The 18,161-nt window shown below is 41.1% G+C and overlaps 1 protein-coding gene across 1 annotated transcript in view; it reads left to right on the top strand.

The window, feature by feature from the left end:
- Nucleotides 1-2,193: 2,193 nt before the first annotated feature.
- Nucleotides 2,194-18,161, top strand: part of cemip2 (cell migration inducing hyaluronidase 2) — a 29,077-nt gene continuing 13,109 nt past the window's right edge. The window contains exons 1-10 of the mRNA XM_084359988.1: nt 2,194-2,417; nt 5,727-6,096; nt 6,228-6,368; nt 6,477-7,044; nt 10,826-10,995; nt 11,751-11,942; nt 13,819-13,988; nt 15,449-15,661; nt 16,604-16,809; nt 18,030-18,099. Coding sequence (XP_084216114.1) covers nt 5,745-6,096; nt 6,228-6,368; nt 6,477-7,044; nt 10,826-10,995; nt 11,751-11,942; nt 13,819-13,988; nt 15,449-15,661; nt 16,604-16,809; nt 18,030-18,099 — 2,082 coding nt within the window. The 5' untranslated portion in view covers nt 2,194-2,417; nt 5,727-5,744. The remainder of the gene's footprint in view (nt 2,418-5,726; nt 6,097-6,227; nt 6,369-6,476; nt 7,045-10,825; nt 10,996-11,750; nt 11,943-13,818; nt 13,989-15,448; nt 15,662-16,603; nt 16,810-18,029; nt 18,100-18,161) is intronic.

Genomic DNA, 18,161 nt, shown 5'->3' with positions numbered 1-18,161 from the left:
GCCTTTCAGAGTGTGTCTTGTATTGTATTGGTATTACTGAATATGTATTCATAACACTGCACCAGCCTTGTTTGAATAATTTAGTAGAGATAATCATGTTCTGCACAGTGTGGTCATGAGGTGCACAGTTTTTTACTTTTCCCAGGTCAAATTGAAGAGCTGATATTTCAAAGGAAGCTGCACAAAAAGGAGAAAGTGTCAACTTGATACTGCTTGAGATCAAGAGGTCAACTCTGCTGCTTAGACTCGAGGACGGTAACAGAATATGGATGAGGAGACAACCGGAAGATGTAGAAGGAACAACGAGGGAGAAATCCTGCAGTGTGACTGCGATGAGCATGAGAGATGTAAAAGTTATGCAACTATTTATTTGCCACAACAAACTCTAACTATATTTGTGATGTTAAGTGTTCAATATGTCAGAATTCATATTGTGGATCATAAAGATAAAGGTTCTGTTCACTGAAATGTCCACCTGTCTGGCTCCAACATGGGAGGGTGGTAATAGTTTGTTCTCTTCTATGCCAGCAGGCGGCAGTGTGGCCCAGGTTCAAGCCCCTCCCTTCAGTTCATGCTGTTAAAGTGCTCCTTGTGCCACATTCAATGACTCCTCGAAAACCCCTTTCTCATAAAATGAAGTCCAAAGAAACTGGCCTGCCCCACTTTCAGACATCTTACTAGAAGAGCTGTGTGCTTGTGCAGGAATGTAATGTTTCTGTCAGTGTTTTCACATTTACATTCGCAGCTTTTTCCTGTTAACAGGTTCTGTAAACATGGTATCAATGGCTCACTACAGAAGAGATAAATGGCTATCAAATTGTCTATTTGTTAATCAAGATGTGATAACATAAACATATGCTACATATTGTGTTAACAACACTCAAACTGCCACTATGGACTCTACTAGGACTGTAGTGGTATTGCTGGTGGTGTACCCACTCTCAAAGTGCAACCAAGTCCAGCACTATTCTGCACATTTTGACCTCTCGTTGACAGCTTTGGGTAAGTTTATATTAATGACTCGTGCTTGTCTACCTACATTCACATCAACTCATTTCTTTTTCATGCAAAATGACAAAGATATATACAAGATTTACTACTACCTCAATAATGAAAACCTGTACTGCTACCCAAGGCTGTCAGTACCAAAAATGAATAGTCAGTTTATTAATAATAGATTATGAAAAATCCAGCCAATAATAATACTTTTTATTACTCTTTTGTTTAAGTATTCTAAAGGTGGAGAGATGTGTTAGATGTCCTGTATCTATGTATGTACATGTATCTATGTATGTATTTATATATCAGGATTGATGCTAATGAAGTGTAGCAGAGCAAGGTTAGAGAGATTGTAGTTGAGACAATAATAATAACTTTATTTATGTAGCATCTTTAATGCAAAGATGGAGCCCAAAGTGATTAACAAAGACAGAATAGGAGAATACTTGATAATGATCATAATAAAAAATGTAGAGATAAGAGGTTAAAACAAGCAACAATTGCAATAAATTAGAGAAAAGCAAGCAGACAGACAAATTAATAAAGAGAAAAAAAAAATAAAATAATAAGAATAATATAACCGTCTCGACATAAAAAGAATAACATTTCATGCAGTTACTCCACATTAAAAGCCAAATTAAAAAGATATGTTTTTAATTCCTTTTAAAAAATACTAAGGGAGGCTGTTTCACAGTTTAGAGCCTGTATGGCAGAAAGGAGCTTCACCAGGTTGTTTTTTAAGAGAAAGGCAGTGGAGGATCTGAGGCTTTTAGATAGAAGGCAAAAATCCCCATGTGCCATTTTACATTTCTCATGTTACAGCCAGTAAAACCTATCCTCTTATGTCAGTGCCATATTGTTTTAGTTCTTGATATTTAGAAAAAAGATCCACAATTTGGTTTGGAGTCCGTCCATCTCACCTTGTGAATGTGGAATTTTCCTAATGATAATATTAACTGCACAAAGAAAATAATATCTTTTTCCTTGTAGTTATTTAACAAATAAACATGTATCTGTCTCGAAGTCGGATTGTTTGCAATGTTTTCCTTCTTATAAAATGCTGACCATCCACCCAAAATGTTGTGCTGTATACACAATGATAGAATCCACAGAAATATGTCTCTCATTTTTCCGACAGCATCCGTCCGGCGTTGAACGCATCGCCACTTCCTCTATTCCAAGCCGCGCCTGGTTTCCTCTCGGTGGGACGGGGGGGCAGAGCGACGGACGGACGGACGACAGCCCACCAGGAGAAAAAAAAAACACCATGTGAAGAAAAAGTATATAAAAAGGGACACGAAAAAGCAAACTTGCGAGGAGGGTGAGAAGTTATTCATTGGTCTCACCGGCACCGGCTCAGCGTGTTAAACGGCTCGGCAGAGAGCGAATGGACGAGGAGCAGGACAGTCTCACCAACGGTACGAGCTCACCGTCCGTCCGACCGCTTGCTCACATTGTGTCTGTGTGCCAACCATTTGGGGTGATAGGGCATTCACCAGGTTACACTTACAGCTGTTGTTTTTCCTTTTGAAGAGGCTTCTCAGGAGGGTTAGCTAACAAGCTAGTAAAAGTGACAGTTTCTGTGTCCAAGCTAGCGGTTAAAAGTTGTGCGTTGTTGGGACGTGTCCCATCCCGCACCTTTAACTGTCAAAGTGGACGAAAAGCCTCTGTTACCTCAACGAAAATCAGATTTAATACTACTATCTGATCCTCCTGTGTAATTTATGACATATGTTTTCCCTCCATGTTCTTCTTCTGTGGTGATATGTCGGTTATAAACTACCCAGTATCCCCTTGAAAATGCAGTAACTATAGGTTAATGTTTCTTTATGGTGTTGAAGTGTCCCTGCGGCCAAAACAACACCATAAATCATCGCAAGCTGCTGAATGAAATCCTCCCATTTAACCTCGAATAGCACTCAATATGATGCAGCTCTCTCTCTACACTTACTGTAAGTGTGATGGTCCAGAAGTGACAGCTCTGTTTCTGCTTATAGTTTGGAGTTAATACAGTCAACACGTGGCTTACTGTTTGTTTCACTGCCAGTGTCGATCTCCAAACTGAAGGGTGATTATACAGCTGAGGTATGTGTGATGGTCTGTCCCGCTTTGACTCCAGTGTTTCCCACCCACATCTGTTTGATATTCAGTAGCTCTGAAATCAGGAAAATGTGAGAGAGAGAGAGAGGGAGTGAGGGGAGGGGATGAGGTTATTAGGAAATGCATGAGGTCCATTAGGAGCAGTGCAGCCTTGTGATGAGTGTGTTTTCCAGCCCCGAGGTGAGTAAGTCGCCAACTCTTTATGCTCTGACAGGTCAGTTAGTTAGTGGCAGGGGAGCGGGAGCAGTTTGGCCCTTTTATGGTGAGGAATGTGAATAAAAACATAGCCTGGCTGAGATGGGGTTATAAAGACTGATGCCTGGGGGATCATCCCCATCACACGGCTCCTGCTGAGTCCCTCTAATGCAGGGCACAGACTGTGAGAATATGAAGATCCAAAGCAGTGTAGTCAGCGTGCCTTTTGGTTGAGATGGAGAATAATCAGTTAAAGTCTTATGAAGATAGGGTTCAGAGACACTGTAATGGGATAATTCAGGATGGAGTGGGTGAAACAGCTGCACTTGGGTCTCGCTTACATTAATGACTGAGCCCTTGTTTAGCAGTGCTTTGATCGTACATTGCTTTGTTTATGAGTTGAAGAGGTTAGTTGTGCTCTGGGCTAAAATGATGACTAATTGCCTTGGCAAGACAATGTACGGCTGTGTGTCTGTGGATTGGTACGGGTGTCTGTGTAGGCCTGTCACGATAATGATGTACAATGATGTTGTCCCAGAAATATTTGTAATAAATGATATTGTCAAATTAAGTAGATCCCAACCAATTTACTGTTCGGGCCAATATGGCCTATCACAGATATATTCGTGTCGGCATGTAATATGTCCATAATGTGCTGATGATGTTTGGGATATTTCATATCAGTGCACTGATGGTTTAATATTAACTGTCTCCTTTACATATCTTTGTCACTAATGTTTGATACCAAATATACAGTATGAATATCTGCAGATATATATATATGTGATCAATATATATATATAAAATATAATTATATTTATAATGGAATTTTGTACTTCCTAATAACGGTGTTGGCAATGCCCCCCAAAATCCAGTATTGATTGTGCTCTAATATTATGACCCTTTTATGCCACTGATATAATGGTAATATATTAGCACTATAATGCAAGTAGTTAACCCTTTCGAGGAGAATTGAACTTTTTCTTAAAAATGGTATACAGACACTGGATTGGAATTAAAACAAATCTTAAAATATCCTTACACAAATAAAATCTTAAAAATCACACAGCCGAAACAATAAATAAAATGGGGAAAAAAAGTGCAGGTGCTGTGTCAAAGTTTTAACATGGGAGGCAAACACAACTAGTTATTCTGGCATCATCTTGGCTAAAATAGCATTAAGATTTTTATGTAAACAAATGCGCATGTAAATGCAACAAACAATATGGAGGGCAGCAAAAATGTGCCTTTGGTTTAAACGAGCCTGTCTTGGACAGTTGTTGCAGTTTTCCACTTTTAACTACCTCTTTAAAAAGACTGAGTCGTTCATCAAGTCATGCGGCCATAATCAGATGTGTGGAAGCTTGAACTTGCTGATGTTCTGTTTATGAAGACCTATAGTAGCAAGCTGTGATGTCATTACAGTCAGTACAGAGTGTTTGTGTCAAAGAAAAGTGCCATTGAAGCCTTTTTTCTGCAGTGTCATTTCCTTTACCCCTGGGTGTTGTGTGTGCAGGTGTGTGTCCATATGACCTTTCAGTGTGTGTGTGTGTGTGTCCATGGCTCCAGTTCACTTTGTGCTACTTTCTCCATTTGTGTGAACTGAAGTGAGTACAGACTCAAACTGAAGCACTCTTCTGCTTCCCTACTGTAATTGGTGCCATCTGTTTTGGCTGTGTTAACATAGTCTCAGGAATGTTGCGATCCATTATTCACGACCTCCTTCGTTAGTGTGGACAAGAGCAGCCAATGTCCCTCTGTCTGAGCCAAACTAGCCAGGGGATAAACTGACTGTTTTTGAATTATGGATTATTGGTCCTTTCAGAGCCGACATCCAGGCTCTTTACTGGAGGTCCCTGAATGAGATGCTCTCAGGGTTATTACCCGTTTCCCAAGAATCAGCCCTTTTTCATCCTTCACCACCTACTGCTTTAACTGTCATTTTATGTGCTCTTTTAGTGTCTTCTTCCTCTTTTCCTGACCTTTTCTGCTTGACCTCTTAGTTACTTATTTTTGACTCATCCCTTAACACTTCTTTTACCTGTTTAATAGAGCTACAGTGATTAGTTGAGTGAAACAAATAATTGCCAGCTACTTTGATAATTGATTAGTTGTTTCAGTCATTGTTCATGTCTTAAATGTAAGGATTTGCTGCTTTTCTTTGCCATTTATGATAGTAAATGATGAGTGTTTGGGTTTACGACTGTTGGTTGGACAAAAGAAGCATTGAAAGATGTGTATTTGGGCTTCAGGAAATTGTAATGAGCATTTGATAGCCTAAACTAATTGGCAGATAAATCAATGATGATGATAATCGTTAGTTGTGAAAGACAGTGGGGAAGTAAATCTATCTAAAATAATCATCACATCCCCAGTGAATCCACATTCTTAATGAAATTAAATTCCTTCTCATTTTTTCCTTCTCCTTTCAGGTAGCAGACACGTATACCATGCCTACGAGTGATGGCCCCAGCCGCTTCCCGGTCTTTGCTCCGCCCCACCCCAACCACCAGAGGTCTCCGGGATATGTTCCCGGGCGGGTGGCACCAGTGCGCTCACCGCCACCTGCCAAAGCCCCGCCGCCACCTGTCAAAGCCCCACCACCACCACCGATAAAACCTCATGGCCCCCCGCCAGAGCGACGAGCCACTTTCAATTTGTCAGAGGAGAACCAGCGTAGGGAGCGCGCTCAGAGCCTCCAGCAAAGAAAGAACACATTTATCTGTTTTGGAGTGTCGATGGGGGCTTTCTTCCTCACCCTCATCCTCATCCTTAGTCTCACAAGTGGAGATGTGTTAGATGGTCAGTATTGGCTTCTCAACTTGCTGCATGCGTGTTTCTGGCTGTTTTACCATCGGTGTATGTTCCAGATATCCCTGTCTATTGAGAAGTATGAGGTTTACTGATTTGTTACTGGCTCATCATGTTGGCAGAAAATTGTCCGGACCACAACCCGTCCCTCAGTAGCTGGAACCCAGGCCACCAACCAGAGAAGGCTGTTGTTGTAAGGAGTGGGCATTTGTTTCGATTGGATGCTTCTGCTACCTTCCATTCTCTAACCATCCAGTCAGGAGGTAAGCATATCAAGGTGCATGATTTGTTGAGCAACATTTTGAGTTGTAACATTGATGCATACTGAATATGATTAGTGAAGTCTTTTTTTTGTCTTTGCCTTTTTACAGGTCGGGTAGTTTTTGCAGACAATGCTGATGGCTCCAAAAACATAACCTTGAGAACACGTCACATCCTCATAGAAGATGGTGGAGCCCTTCACATAGGTGCACCTAAATGTCGCTACCGTTCACATGCCACCATCGCCCTTGTGGGCCGCTCTGATGACAAGGCAGTCACTGAAGTGCCTGGCCTGGGTCGCAAGTTCATAGGCGTCATGGGCGGTGGGACTCTGGAGCTACATGGCACTGAGAGAGTTTCCTGGTCTCTGCTGACCCGAAGTGTCCCAGCCTCCGGTCTAGTCACTGGGGGTTATGCCTTCCAGCGGAACTTCAGCCGAGGCATCAACTTGCGCGTGGTGGACCAGGACACAGCTGCTGTGCTGTTCTCTGAACGCTATGACACACATGACTCCCGAAATGACAGTCGCCGGCTCACGCAGTTGCTGCGGTCTCTGCCAGCGGGTCGCATTGTCACACTTGCTATAGGAGACTCGGCTGTCAAAAGTCTTCTGGATGAAACTAAGAAGGCCTTTGAAGAGAGGCTTGGCAGCAGCTTTGTCAATGATCTCAAATACAGGTAAATGGTGCCAATTTATGAAAATGAGACTTGTTTTTCAAATCAAATGGTAATACACATGGATTGTTTCTTGATGTTGCCCTGGTGAGTGTGTGTTGTTTAATTGAATGAAAATATGCGTGAGTGCGTTTGTGTCTCAGCTGGGTTGCAGAATGTGCCAGCTCTTGGAGAGTTTGTATTGGTTCTCCATGGTGTGTTGTCTGCGCAAGTCTTCAGGAGTGTTTTGTTTATTCTTGGTCTCCTGGGACTGATAAAGAAGGTTGATGTGTTTTTGTCTGACCATTAAAGTAGGACCCCTCACCTTTGAAGCCTCAATACATGGACTGACAATACCACCATTTTGTTCCACATCCACCCTCCCTGGAAAGCATCCTCTTTTATGTGTCTTTCTTTTCATTTGGGATGTTTCCTTGGATTCCTTTTCCTGCTTGCCCTGTGTTTCCGCTGTATCGTGCTCTGCCAGGAAAGGAAGCAGGTACCGGATAATGGGGTTACGGTCAGAGAGTTTCCAGGATTTGTGCAAAATGTGTCGAATCAGGAGATTTTATGTCCATACTGGAAGTTTGAGTTAAGTCCTTTCCATGTGGACTAATGCTTTCTTTAAGCTCATTAAGTGAGATAATTGTTTTTTTTTCTCTGTTACTGTCAATCTAACATATGTATGCACACACATGTTTCTTTCAATGGAAAGTGTAAGTTCAGCATTTCACCCTGAGTTATTTGTGGCTCGGCCTGGTTTGGTCCTTGGTTGGCTGAAAAGCCAAGTGCTACGCCAGATTCTCCAGTGTCACATTTCGCCTCTGCGGATGGGTGCCAAGGCAGCACAGAGTCTTCAAACAACCCCCCTTAAAACCACAGCACAGAGGTTTAAATGGATCAGACAATAGACCCCTGCATATGTTCAGAGGTGCTTGTGTGTGCTAGAGCAAGTCAACAGTGTGCACTCTCTTCTGCTTTCACCTTTTATTGGTGTGGGGATTTTTATCTCAGCTTTCTGTGGATTTGCTTGTGGCAGGAGGAAACGAATGGTACACGTTTATGAGAGAGCATGCAGTTTAATGTCTCATTAATGTCACACTTTGTTTGGCTGAGTGATTTGAGGCTGGAAGAGTTGGGTGGTAAAGGCATGTGACCTAAAGGGTTGAGTAATGATGAAGTATCAGTTTATGATGTGTAATGACATGTTGCAAAGAAACAGCAGGGATTATAGCTGGAAAATACTTGCAAACCAATAGTGTAGTCGAATATTCCCTGTAGCAGCCAAGCTAAAGTTTTTAGCGTGCACCCTGTCTGAAGTGTATGCATGAGCTCGACTGTGCATCGAGGGTGTAAATATTATGAATTTGGGGTTGCTGGGGCTTCCCAAGACTTGGTTTAGACTGTATGGAGCCATTTTATATTTTTTTGTTTAGCTTTTTTTTGTTTTGGTTTTTTAGATTTTTTTTTTTAATGTTTGAAAAGTCCCCAGCTACTTAAATTGTTTAGGAGAATACTTCAAACCGACTCTCCATCAGCGTGGGGGTGAGTAGTTCATGAATTAAAACATTTTGTCTCCAGCTTGTGCTTGATTTAAAATAAACAATCACAAACTAGCACATTACCCAAGTAGCTCCAACATTGACTGTAGGTTGTTCTCAGTGACGTCAACCTATCCTCCCTGGCACAGATACATTAACGCATTGGCTCCTGCCTCATTCCTGATGACCCCTCTGTCTTTAATCTTTGTCTCTCAGCACACGTAAACACACGTTCATACTAGTCTCTAGTGAATTCACCTCTGGCCTCCACACATTTGCTGCCTCCGGTCAAACAATGAGGTCGTTAAAATACTGACGAAAATCAAATCAAGGATGTGGCGAAAGGAAACAGTGAAACAGCCACTCTCTCTTATTCTCTCATCTCTGTTTGTTTTATAAAGTGCACACTCACACAGCATATAAGCAGCCTCAGGATAGAAAGCTGGCCAGTGGGAAAAACCACATAAAGCATCATGCTGTGGCTGTAGTGACAGTACAAAGTGGATCCCCAGGTGTATTCTCTATGTGTATCAGTGGGGTGCACGATGACATGGCGCAGGAGCTCTTTCATCTACAGGAAGATGTGTTTAGGTTGTGATTACGCCTGTGGGAGCAATTATAAACAGAGACAGATATTAACACAGAGGCATATTGGAGTTGATAGCATCATAAACTGCTGCTAATATTCAGGGAGACTTTGTGTGTAAACATTAGCATTTTTACTTTGTTCGTAGTTTATTTAATGAGATTTAATTGCTCCCAGGAGTAGATTAAGTGTTTTGCTGCTTTTTTGTTGTGCAGTGAGTGAAACTGAGCTGGAGGGGCAAGTGGAAAGGTAATTGTTTACTGTGTGTTGAACAGGCCAAACAATGCCTCAGTGGAAAAGATATGGATAACCTTCCTCTTTGAGAATGTACAACAGTGCTACATGTACCAGATATGATTCCATAGGTTTAGAAATAGGCTTATGAATGGTTAAATGGTGTGAGAAGGTCAAAGTCAAGTTGTGTCAAGTGGTCATGCCTCAGTTTAATGCAATGGCCTTTCGATATTATTTCCATTAATAGCAGAAAGGATTTAAGCCGGTTTGGACTCATTCAGCTAATTCTGGACAACAAAAAAGTCATACTTTATAAGCTGATAGTATGATATATAAAACAAACAAGGCTACAAGTCCATTATACTGTCTTGTTTTACTGTAGGTCATACGCCCTTAAAACGCCCAATCCCTCTCGCTATCCACACCCTCAAGCTCCTCTATTCCCATGTCTTCAGCCTCTCCTTCTTATTTTATCATTGTAATCTCATTTAAAAATAATTTCCCTGACATTTCTGCAAAAAGGCAGAACTTGGAGCAAAAGTAAAAAGTTGGATTTGAATGGAACTTTGGATGTGGCAGGTACACCCATTATTCCTCTGAGCCATGTGAACACCCTTCCTGAAATCCTCTGTCCTCATTTTAATAATCCGTTGACCTTTCTGAAACCCTTTCTTCAATTTCATACTTGTCATGCAGACTTTTAGTATTATATGACATTCAGACAGACACTCTGACATTCAGTCACTTGTTCTTCTCTCACCTCATACCCTGCTTCAGGCTCATCACAGGCATTTGCTATGCCTTCAGGGCATTACACCAGTGACTCCTTTAAGTTTCTTTCTGTTATGATCCGTAGTATCTATGGCCTCAGTGGAAGAGGTTTGTGAAAGGGATTGACACATCTTGATTCTTGATCCTGATGCCTAACACACATTGGTACTCAAATGCAGAGAAACTTTATGATGCAGTTCAGCTCACACCCATAATCTGACTCACTGTTGCTGTAAGATATTACGTAAACCCGATTCTGATGTTGCTGTTGACATTTTCACTGAAAATCTACGACACTGAATTCTGCTGCTACCTGTAGCTCCTGTAGCTACCATTACCTTTCAGTGGCTTAACTCGTTGGTTAGGGTCATCCATCACAACTAATAAATAGGTCATGTCTGGTAAAAGTAATGTTCTCATTAATAGCTTTTGGCATAAAATTACAAGACTATGATTGAATATGTCATATATACCAGCCAGTACATGATTAAAACACAGTTATTTATGTGCAGGTATGTCACACGCAAATGTGAGCCAGGTAAAAGATGTAACAATGGACGTTATAAAAAGGTCATCTTCATCATTCAAAGAAAGTCTATGGAAAACTAAATACCAGAACTTCTACGTACTGTGATCTCTAAAAAAGAATCCTTTCTTCTTTCTGTCTCTCCAGACAGGCGTGGGCTTTGGTCTCGGTGGTAGGCGGCGGTAACGCATCATGCTCAGAGGACGTCAGGGAACATGAAAACCATGACACAGGAGGGAGAGCTCTGGCAAGACGGAACTTCACCACTGTGGACGGAGTGGGCTTCTCGGTCACCGCCTACAGCGAGTGGAAGAATGGTGAGAAACAGCTTATGATGGAGTCACTATCAAAAGCAGCTTAACGAAAACACCAATTCCAAAAAAGTTGGAATGCTGAGTAAAACATTCAAACTGATTGGGCATTCATTTAGGAGCATAGTTTGTGTAGGTTGTCTATGTTTGATGCTACTTGTCTGTAGTTTTCACAATAATGTGCTTTATCATGGAAGCTGTTCAGGTGAAATTGACAGGTTTCTCTAGCTTGAATTTGGAGGAAGGTGACAGGTTAAGGAATGAGGTTTACTACCACCACCAACTGCTTTACAGATCAATCACCTCATCATGAAAGACATTCCTGTGACTGGGTGGGTGACAGTGTATTTGTGGCCATGTCATTATGACAAATACCAGGTCTGAAGGTCGATGTAAGTGTGTGTGTGTGGTTTGGGTGCGGCAATAGCGCACCCACTATCTTTATTTATTGCATCTGTACATGCCCACACTTGTTGTACACAAACATTTAATTGCCGGCATTAATTCAGAATTCCGAGTCTTTGCTTCACATTCTCTCCATGGTTGTTTAGCTTTTAAGAAACCAATTTTTTTTCTTGTTTTTTGCTCGAAGACAGCTTTGTAAGATCCATTATGACTACCACCCAAAAAAAACACTGCTGTGCAGTGTCAAAAAAAAATGTGCTGTTAAAATTGATGGTTATCTCAGAATCATAATTATACTCTCTTTTATTGCTTGTCCCTCATGTTTATTTTTAATTAAGTAAAATGTCTTCCTGCAGGTTTCCCAATCTCAGGCTTCCAGGTGGATGCTGTGGACCAGGTGGTGCTGAATCTGCAGGATGAAGTGCAGCAGACCTGGCGACCCGGGGATAAGATTGTAGTTGCCAGCACAGATTACTCCATGCACCAGGCTGAAGAGTTCACCTTGTTACCCTGCCATCACTGCACCAGGAGGCAGGTCAAGATACAAGGTGAGAGAGAGAGAGTGTGTGTGTGTGTGTGTGTGTGCGTGCGTGCGTGCGTGCGTGCGTGCGTGCGTGTATGAGAGAGTGTGTGTGCATTGAGAGAATAGGTTTGGTTGCCCTGGCTTCAAACTAAAACAAGCTTTGTCTGTGTAGTGTTTGTCTTCTAAGGGACAACTCCTTTTGTATGTGTGTGGCTGGCTCTGGGCTTGTACTGCAGGTTCCACTTTAAGCAATACATTTCCTGTAAAATGTGTTGAATGACAGAAAGAAAAAGGAAGAAAGAGATATAGGCACTACAGGACAGACATATTTCATATATCAGAAAGCTTATGATAAGATTCAGGACCAGTAGCCATGTTTACTTACTACAATATTCCTTCATTCAGATTGAAATTGTTCTGATTCAAGATTTTGGGTCAACTGTTTACATGGGATGGGATTAACAGGGTCTGTTTTTTTCATGCAACAGTGAATTTAATTGTAACAGCTGTGTGACATGCGCAAAAGTGATGTCACGTCATGCGTTCTCCTCCCTTGGCCGATATTCTATCTGTTTTGGCGCGTGTTTGATCAGCTCCCTGTTCCAAAGATGGATATCTACTGTCGTCTATGTTAAGTTTGTATTAAAAACAAACTCTGCGCAGTAGACCAGTTCCCGTTAGAGGATGCCATTTTTGATAAGTGGAGAAACGTACATCACAATGCATTTACGTCAAGCCAGTGGGCATGTGCAAAAAGAACGCAGCTGGAAAATAATCAGGTTATATCTTTTAAATGGGACTACCCCTCTGCAACTGTTTGGTTGGGCGTGAAGTATTCTGTCTGGGCTTTTAAACCCATTAAAATCTGAATGTTAGGCTCCATGTAAATGCAGCTAGAGTCGTGCAAGCAGCAGAAGAAGTTAATATAGTCAATAAGTGTGATCAGCAGATGTAATGCTACTCATCCTGAGGTCCAGAGAGATCTAATTTCCTGTTTAACTTTTAAGATGATGTAAGATTATTGGCGGAGGCTAAAAAGACATTGTCCTCTTTGTTAGGACAATAATTTTTGACCTTATGTCAATGATGTGAAAGCGAAGTTTTATCATAATCAGAGTGATTGCATGTTTTTGGATACATTGCCTCTGCTTCACGTACTCTACCATCTTGTTGCTCTCCAACAGTATGTAACTTTTTGTCCATCTCTCTATCAGACATGTTTCCTGATCTCATTCCTCTGTTGTCAACAAACGCCAACTCCCTTCCTGTAGAGAAGGGTGTTTTAGTGTATGTGTGCCTAGTTTTGTGTTTGCTGCCTTGAGGAAGGGCTGAGCAGCTGGAGATCTGCTTTGTGTTATCATTGGCAGCTGCAGCCTTAGGGCAAGGGTACTTTCTGCATCGTCGAAGAGCAGATTATTTTGTGGTGTATATGAATCTGATTTCTTTTGCTTTTACGTTTCCTATTATTTCAGTTGGTTGGTTTTTGGGGTGTGGGTAGTAGTTGTTTATGTTTGAGTGTGTGCTGCCTGCCGTGCTTCCTGTGGTTGACAGTTGGACACATGCCATTTACAGAAATAGAATACCTATGTTTAGTTTAACTGCCACTACCTGTTTGTCTCAACATTTTGTATTAAGATGGTGTTTTTGTGAAAAGTTTTGAGTCTCAGTTTGACTTGTACCACAAGTGAATGGATTTGCAAGAATTTGAAGGCAAATTTAGGTATGTTATTCAGTAAAATTAGATTTCCCCCAGTGATCATTTACTTTTCTGATTTATTTAGATTAGATGACATGACGGGATTGACATTTGTAATCATACAAAGCATTTGCTTGCACTTTCATCTAAAGTTTTTAACTTGTTGTAGCATATTACAAAGAATCTACCTGTCTTTTCCATCCAGGGAAGCCTCAGTATAACCATTTCGGAGAGATCGTAGATGGAGTCGACATGCGTGCTGAAGTGGCTCTGCTGTCCAGAAACATTCTCATTTACGGAGAAATGGAAAACTTGTGCTATGGAAACAACGCGTGCCAGTTCTACAACCACGACACCTATGGAGGCCATGTCAAGGTGTGACTTACGTGTGATTTAATAGCACAGGACCTTGTTTAAACTGCGTTATGTCTGTATTTGCTGATGTTCGTGTCTACAGGTTTCAGCATGACTTTACATTCTCATTATGGGTCACTGTGTCTGCAGTTTCCATACCGCAGAGCTGAAGCGCCCATACCTTCTATATTTATATGCTGTCCTCAATGAGAGAGGTTATTCATGTTCCCAGTTTGTTGCCACTATTGTACCACTTCCCTTCTCTCTCTGTTTTTCTCCTCTTTGTCTCTACATGTCAAGCTTATATTTTTAAGGCTGACAGTTCCTCATCTTGAAATATGCAGTATTTAAATCTAAAAATACATTAATACATCGCATCAAATCCTCCTTGACCTACATTTGTCTCTATGTAGGCCAAGAGTTAACTGTAATTTGATTAATGATGGGACGATTTACATTCACTTTGGTGGCAAGCACACAGTAGCATTCCGTAGGCTTGATGTAACCGACCCCCATCGTGCTTAACAAAATAAACACTTTCCATCTTCTTTGTCTTTTCTTTTCTTTTCTTTTCTTTTCTCTCTCTCTCTCTTTTTTTTTTTTTACATGTAAGCTTTCTCCAACAAAAAAGCATTCATGCATCTTACACAAACATTCTCTAAAGTGATTGATCTTTCCTCACCCCAAGCTAAAAGCCTTATGCAACAGAGCCATTACCCTCACAGGACTCTCCACCGCATGTTTTCTCAATCAGTTTTTCATGCTATTCCCATATGAACATAGATAATACATTTGCAGAACTTCTTTGCATTGATTTACTATATAAACAGCATGTATGTATGTCTTGAAGCATATACTGCAGAAACAATTAGTTTGTTATCTAAATGTGCATTTGTCTGTGCGCACGCGCATGTGTGTGTGGGTGAGTTACAGTTAGCTGGAGGTATTGGCCAATACCCCCTTAACAGGAACCAGATTTTTTAGATTATGCCATACCCACAAAAAGACCTCCTAGTGAGCATTATACAGCATATTTGTGCTATTTGTTGACGTACATGTTGAACTGTGCTTGCTGTGTAGTCCATATGTGTTTTGTATGTGTGCATTCCTATGTATGTTTGATTTCTTTTACATTTTTGTGCTTCACTAACTCACATTTCTCATTCTTCGAGAGAAACATCAGTGGTTTTTGGTGCAGTTTGACTCACTGGAGTGTGATGCCAACAGAGCTATAGTTCACATCCCAGTGGGATCATAGACAAACAGAAAATCATACTGTAGACCTAAACCTTTAATTGGATCAGAGTGGGTAGACGGTTGGCCTACTGTTTTTTGGCATAATATGATCCCTGTGTTACCCTCCACAAGGCCAGTGTGTTTAACTTTAGCAGTGTAGAATAGCTCATTGTTCTTGCTTGATCAATTTTAAAATCACTCTTTTTCATAGCTTTCCTGGTTCTCTCCCTCTTTTACACCGGCAGATCTTTGGTAACTTCTCATCAGTGCATGTTTCCCACGTGGAGCTGAAGAACATGGGACAGCAGGGCGAGAAAAGCCGCTACCCACTCCACTTCCACATGTGCGGAGATGTTGACCAGAGAGGAGGCTACAGGGAGCCCACCTACGTGGACGGGCTCTCCATACACCACTCCTTCTCCCGCTGCCTCACCGTCCACGCCACCAACGGTTTGCTGGTTAGTAAAGTGTGTGTGATGAGTAATTCTATAAAGAACAGACAACTGTAGACACAAGAAACCATCTGTATGTTTGGAAGATGTGTGAGAGAGCTCTTACTAATATGTAACATGTGATGTTAGCTTTAAATACTCATCAGTTACAGCTTCCATCACTGGATTACTGTAATGGCTGGTTTCCTCCACGCCTTCTTCTTCTTTTCGTTAATCTCTCTCTTCAAACCATCCTGTCCCACATCTTTCTCCAATATAAAATAATCTCTCTCTCTTTAGTCTCTTTGTGAAGAAGTACAATCATTTGTACATTATTAATTAGTGCCTTACTTTGGACAAATGTAAATTAATAAGTGAAATTACATGTTCCCACAAGTATGTCTGTGAACTGCAAAATTATATTGCCTTTGCATGTGTGTGTATTTGTTCCCTCCTGACATTAAATAGTGATGGGTTACCTATTGTCCTTGAGGCCATTTGTCCATTTTCCACAGAGGAAATGGAATTTAAAGTGCTTTGGATAACATTGTTTGACTCTGTTGTTTTTTTCCTGTTTCCCTTCTGATACAATGATGATGTGAATATTGTCTTGTTTTGTATCTTCGACAGCTCCCTCGATGCCATCATCCCCTATATGGCTTTAATAAAAAATGTTTTTTTCAGGAATTTTAAGTACTTAAGGCGGCAGACTCACTGAGCAGTTGGAATGAACTGTATTTTCCTGTGGGTTGTTGATGATTCCAAGATGGACTGAAACATGTTGTCTTAGCCCACATGTTTACCAGGATTTTCTGCATATTTCCATTAGGTGTAAACCACATCTTTCTTGAAAAGGGAAAGGTTGCCATAAAGAATATAGTGCTGTATTTATTTTCTCTCCTGTTGAGCTCTGAAACCTTTAAAAAAAATGTTTCTTTAATATCCTGTGGTCTTCTTTCTGTGACCCAGGTGAAACACACTGTAGGCTATGACACCCTGGGTCACTGTTTCTTCCTTGAGGATGGGATTGAGCAGCGTAACACTTTCTACCACAACCTCGGCCTGCTAACTCGACCTGGGACTCTGCTGCCCACTGACCGCAATGAGACGGTCTGCACCAGCATAAAGGACAAAGTCTACAAGGGCTACACTCCCTCACCCAGCACAGAGTGCAAGTAAGAGATTAGATAATGACTTTTTGTGTCTCTGGTTATAGGTACGAGTACAGGGGAAAATTAATAAAAGACAACATGAGTTTCTGCACCATCATCATCAAGAGCAGGTCTATGGATAGTTACAGCGCATTGCTCAACAACCACTGCAAAATAATGACTTATGTTATCTTACTTTATGAACCTGCAGTCAGATCAATTATTTACCGGTCACACAGTCATTTAGAGTAAATTTAGTTGTCTTGACAGTTGTTGACTTCCACAGTAGATCCATGAGTGCTTTGTAAGTAGGCTCAAAATAATTATTTCATTAATATTAACACATTACACTTAAATTTTGAAGTTTGTTTTTTGTCTTTGTCAGAGTAATCCTTGGGTCATCATGATAGGTAGTGCTGACTTTCTCAACCAGCATTGTAGACAGGTCTGATTTCATTTATAGCTTAGAAGAGAAAGAGGCTATTTCTTACTATCTTTTTAACATAAAATTGCCTAATCCATCCACTAGCAACAGCTGCAATCAGAGACTCTGGGGTCTTGTTAAGCATAAGACTGAGAATAATTGTAATGACAGATAATAGTAGGGACACTGCAGAAGCACTTGCCAAGCCCTGAGGGCTGTGATTAAGCCAACATCTTGACTCTAAAGTAACTTGGTATTTAGGGAGGAAAATATAGTAGACATTGTTTTTGACACTGAGTCGTAAGGCCAAATCAACACAAATTATTTGTGCTGCTTTTAAATCTCTACCACTGACAGTGAAGTCTTTGAATGTCAGTGTCAGGAAACCTGGTGAGATAGTGCATAGATATCCTGAGAGGAGACAGAAGGTCCATGTCCATGTGAAAGAGATACTGTAGTTAGTAAGACTGTGTACAAGAGATATTGGCAGGATGGTTTTATCCATGCAATAACAACCTCCCTTCTCCACGGGATGTTTTTATGTCGAAGCAAGAACAAGAAAAGCCCCTCTTTGAGAAGCAGCGAGGCCTGTTTCCAGGAGTTTTAGTGTGTGTGCGTGTGCATGTGCGTGTTGGCAGAGCTGTCCTTGCCCAGGGTTTATGTTGGAGACATGGATTATTTGAAGGAATTTTTGAGAGATCACAGGATTCTTTGATCTCTGTCTTATGCTTATAAGAGTCTCTGTTATGCCAATGTCCTGTTTTTTTTAATTATGTTTTGTTCATGCATGTCTGTGTTTATACCGTACTTCTCTTTCCAGGGCAGTTTCAACATTCTGGATCGCCAACCCCAATAACAATCTCATCAGCAATGCAGCTGCTGGTTCTCAGGTAATAACATCAGATTTACATAAGAAAACAGCTTCAAAATAACGTTTTACAGATGATTGATA

Source organism: Pagrus pagrus (genome assembly GCF_965226575.1).
Source record: "Pagrus pagrus genome assembly, chromosome: 8".
Classification (NCBI taxonomy): Eukaryota; Metazoa; Chordata; class Actinopteri; order Spariformes; family Sparidae; genus Pagrus; species Pagrus pagrus.
Note: the sequence above shows the minus strand (reverse complement) of the source record. Positions and strands in the feature narration are given on the sequence as shown.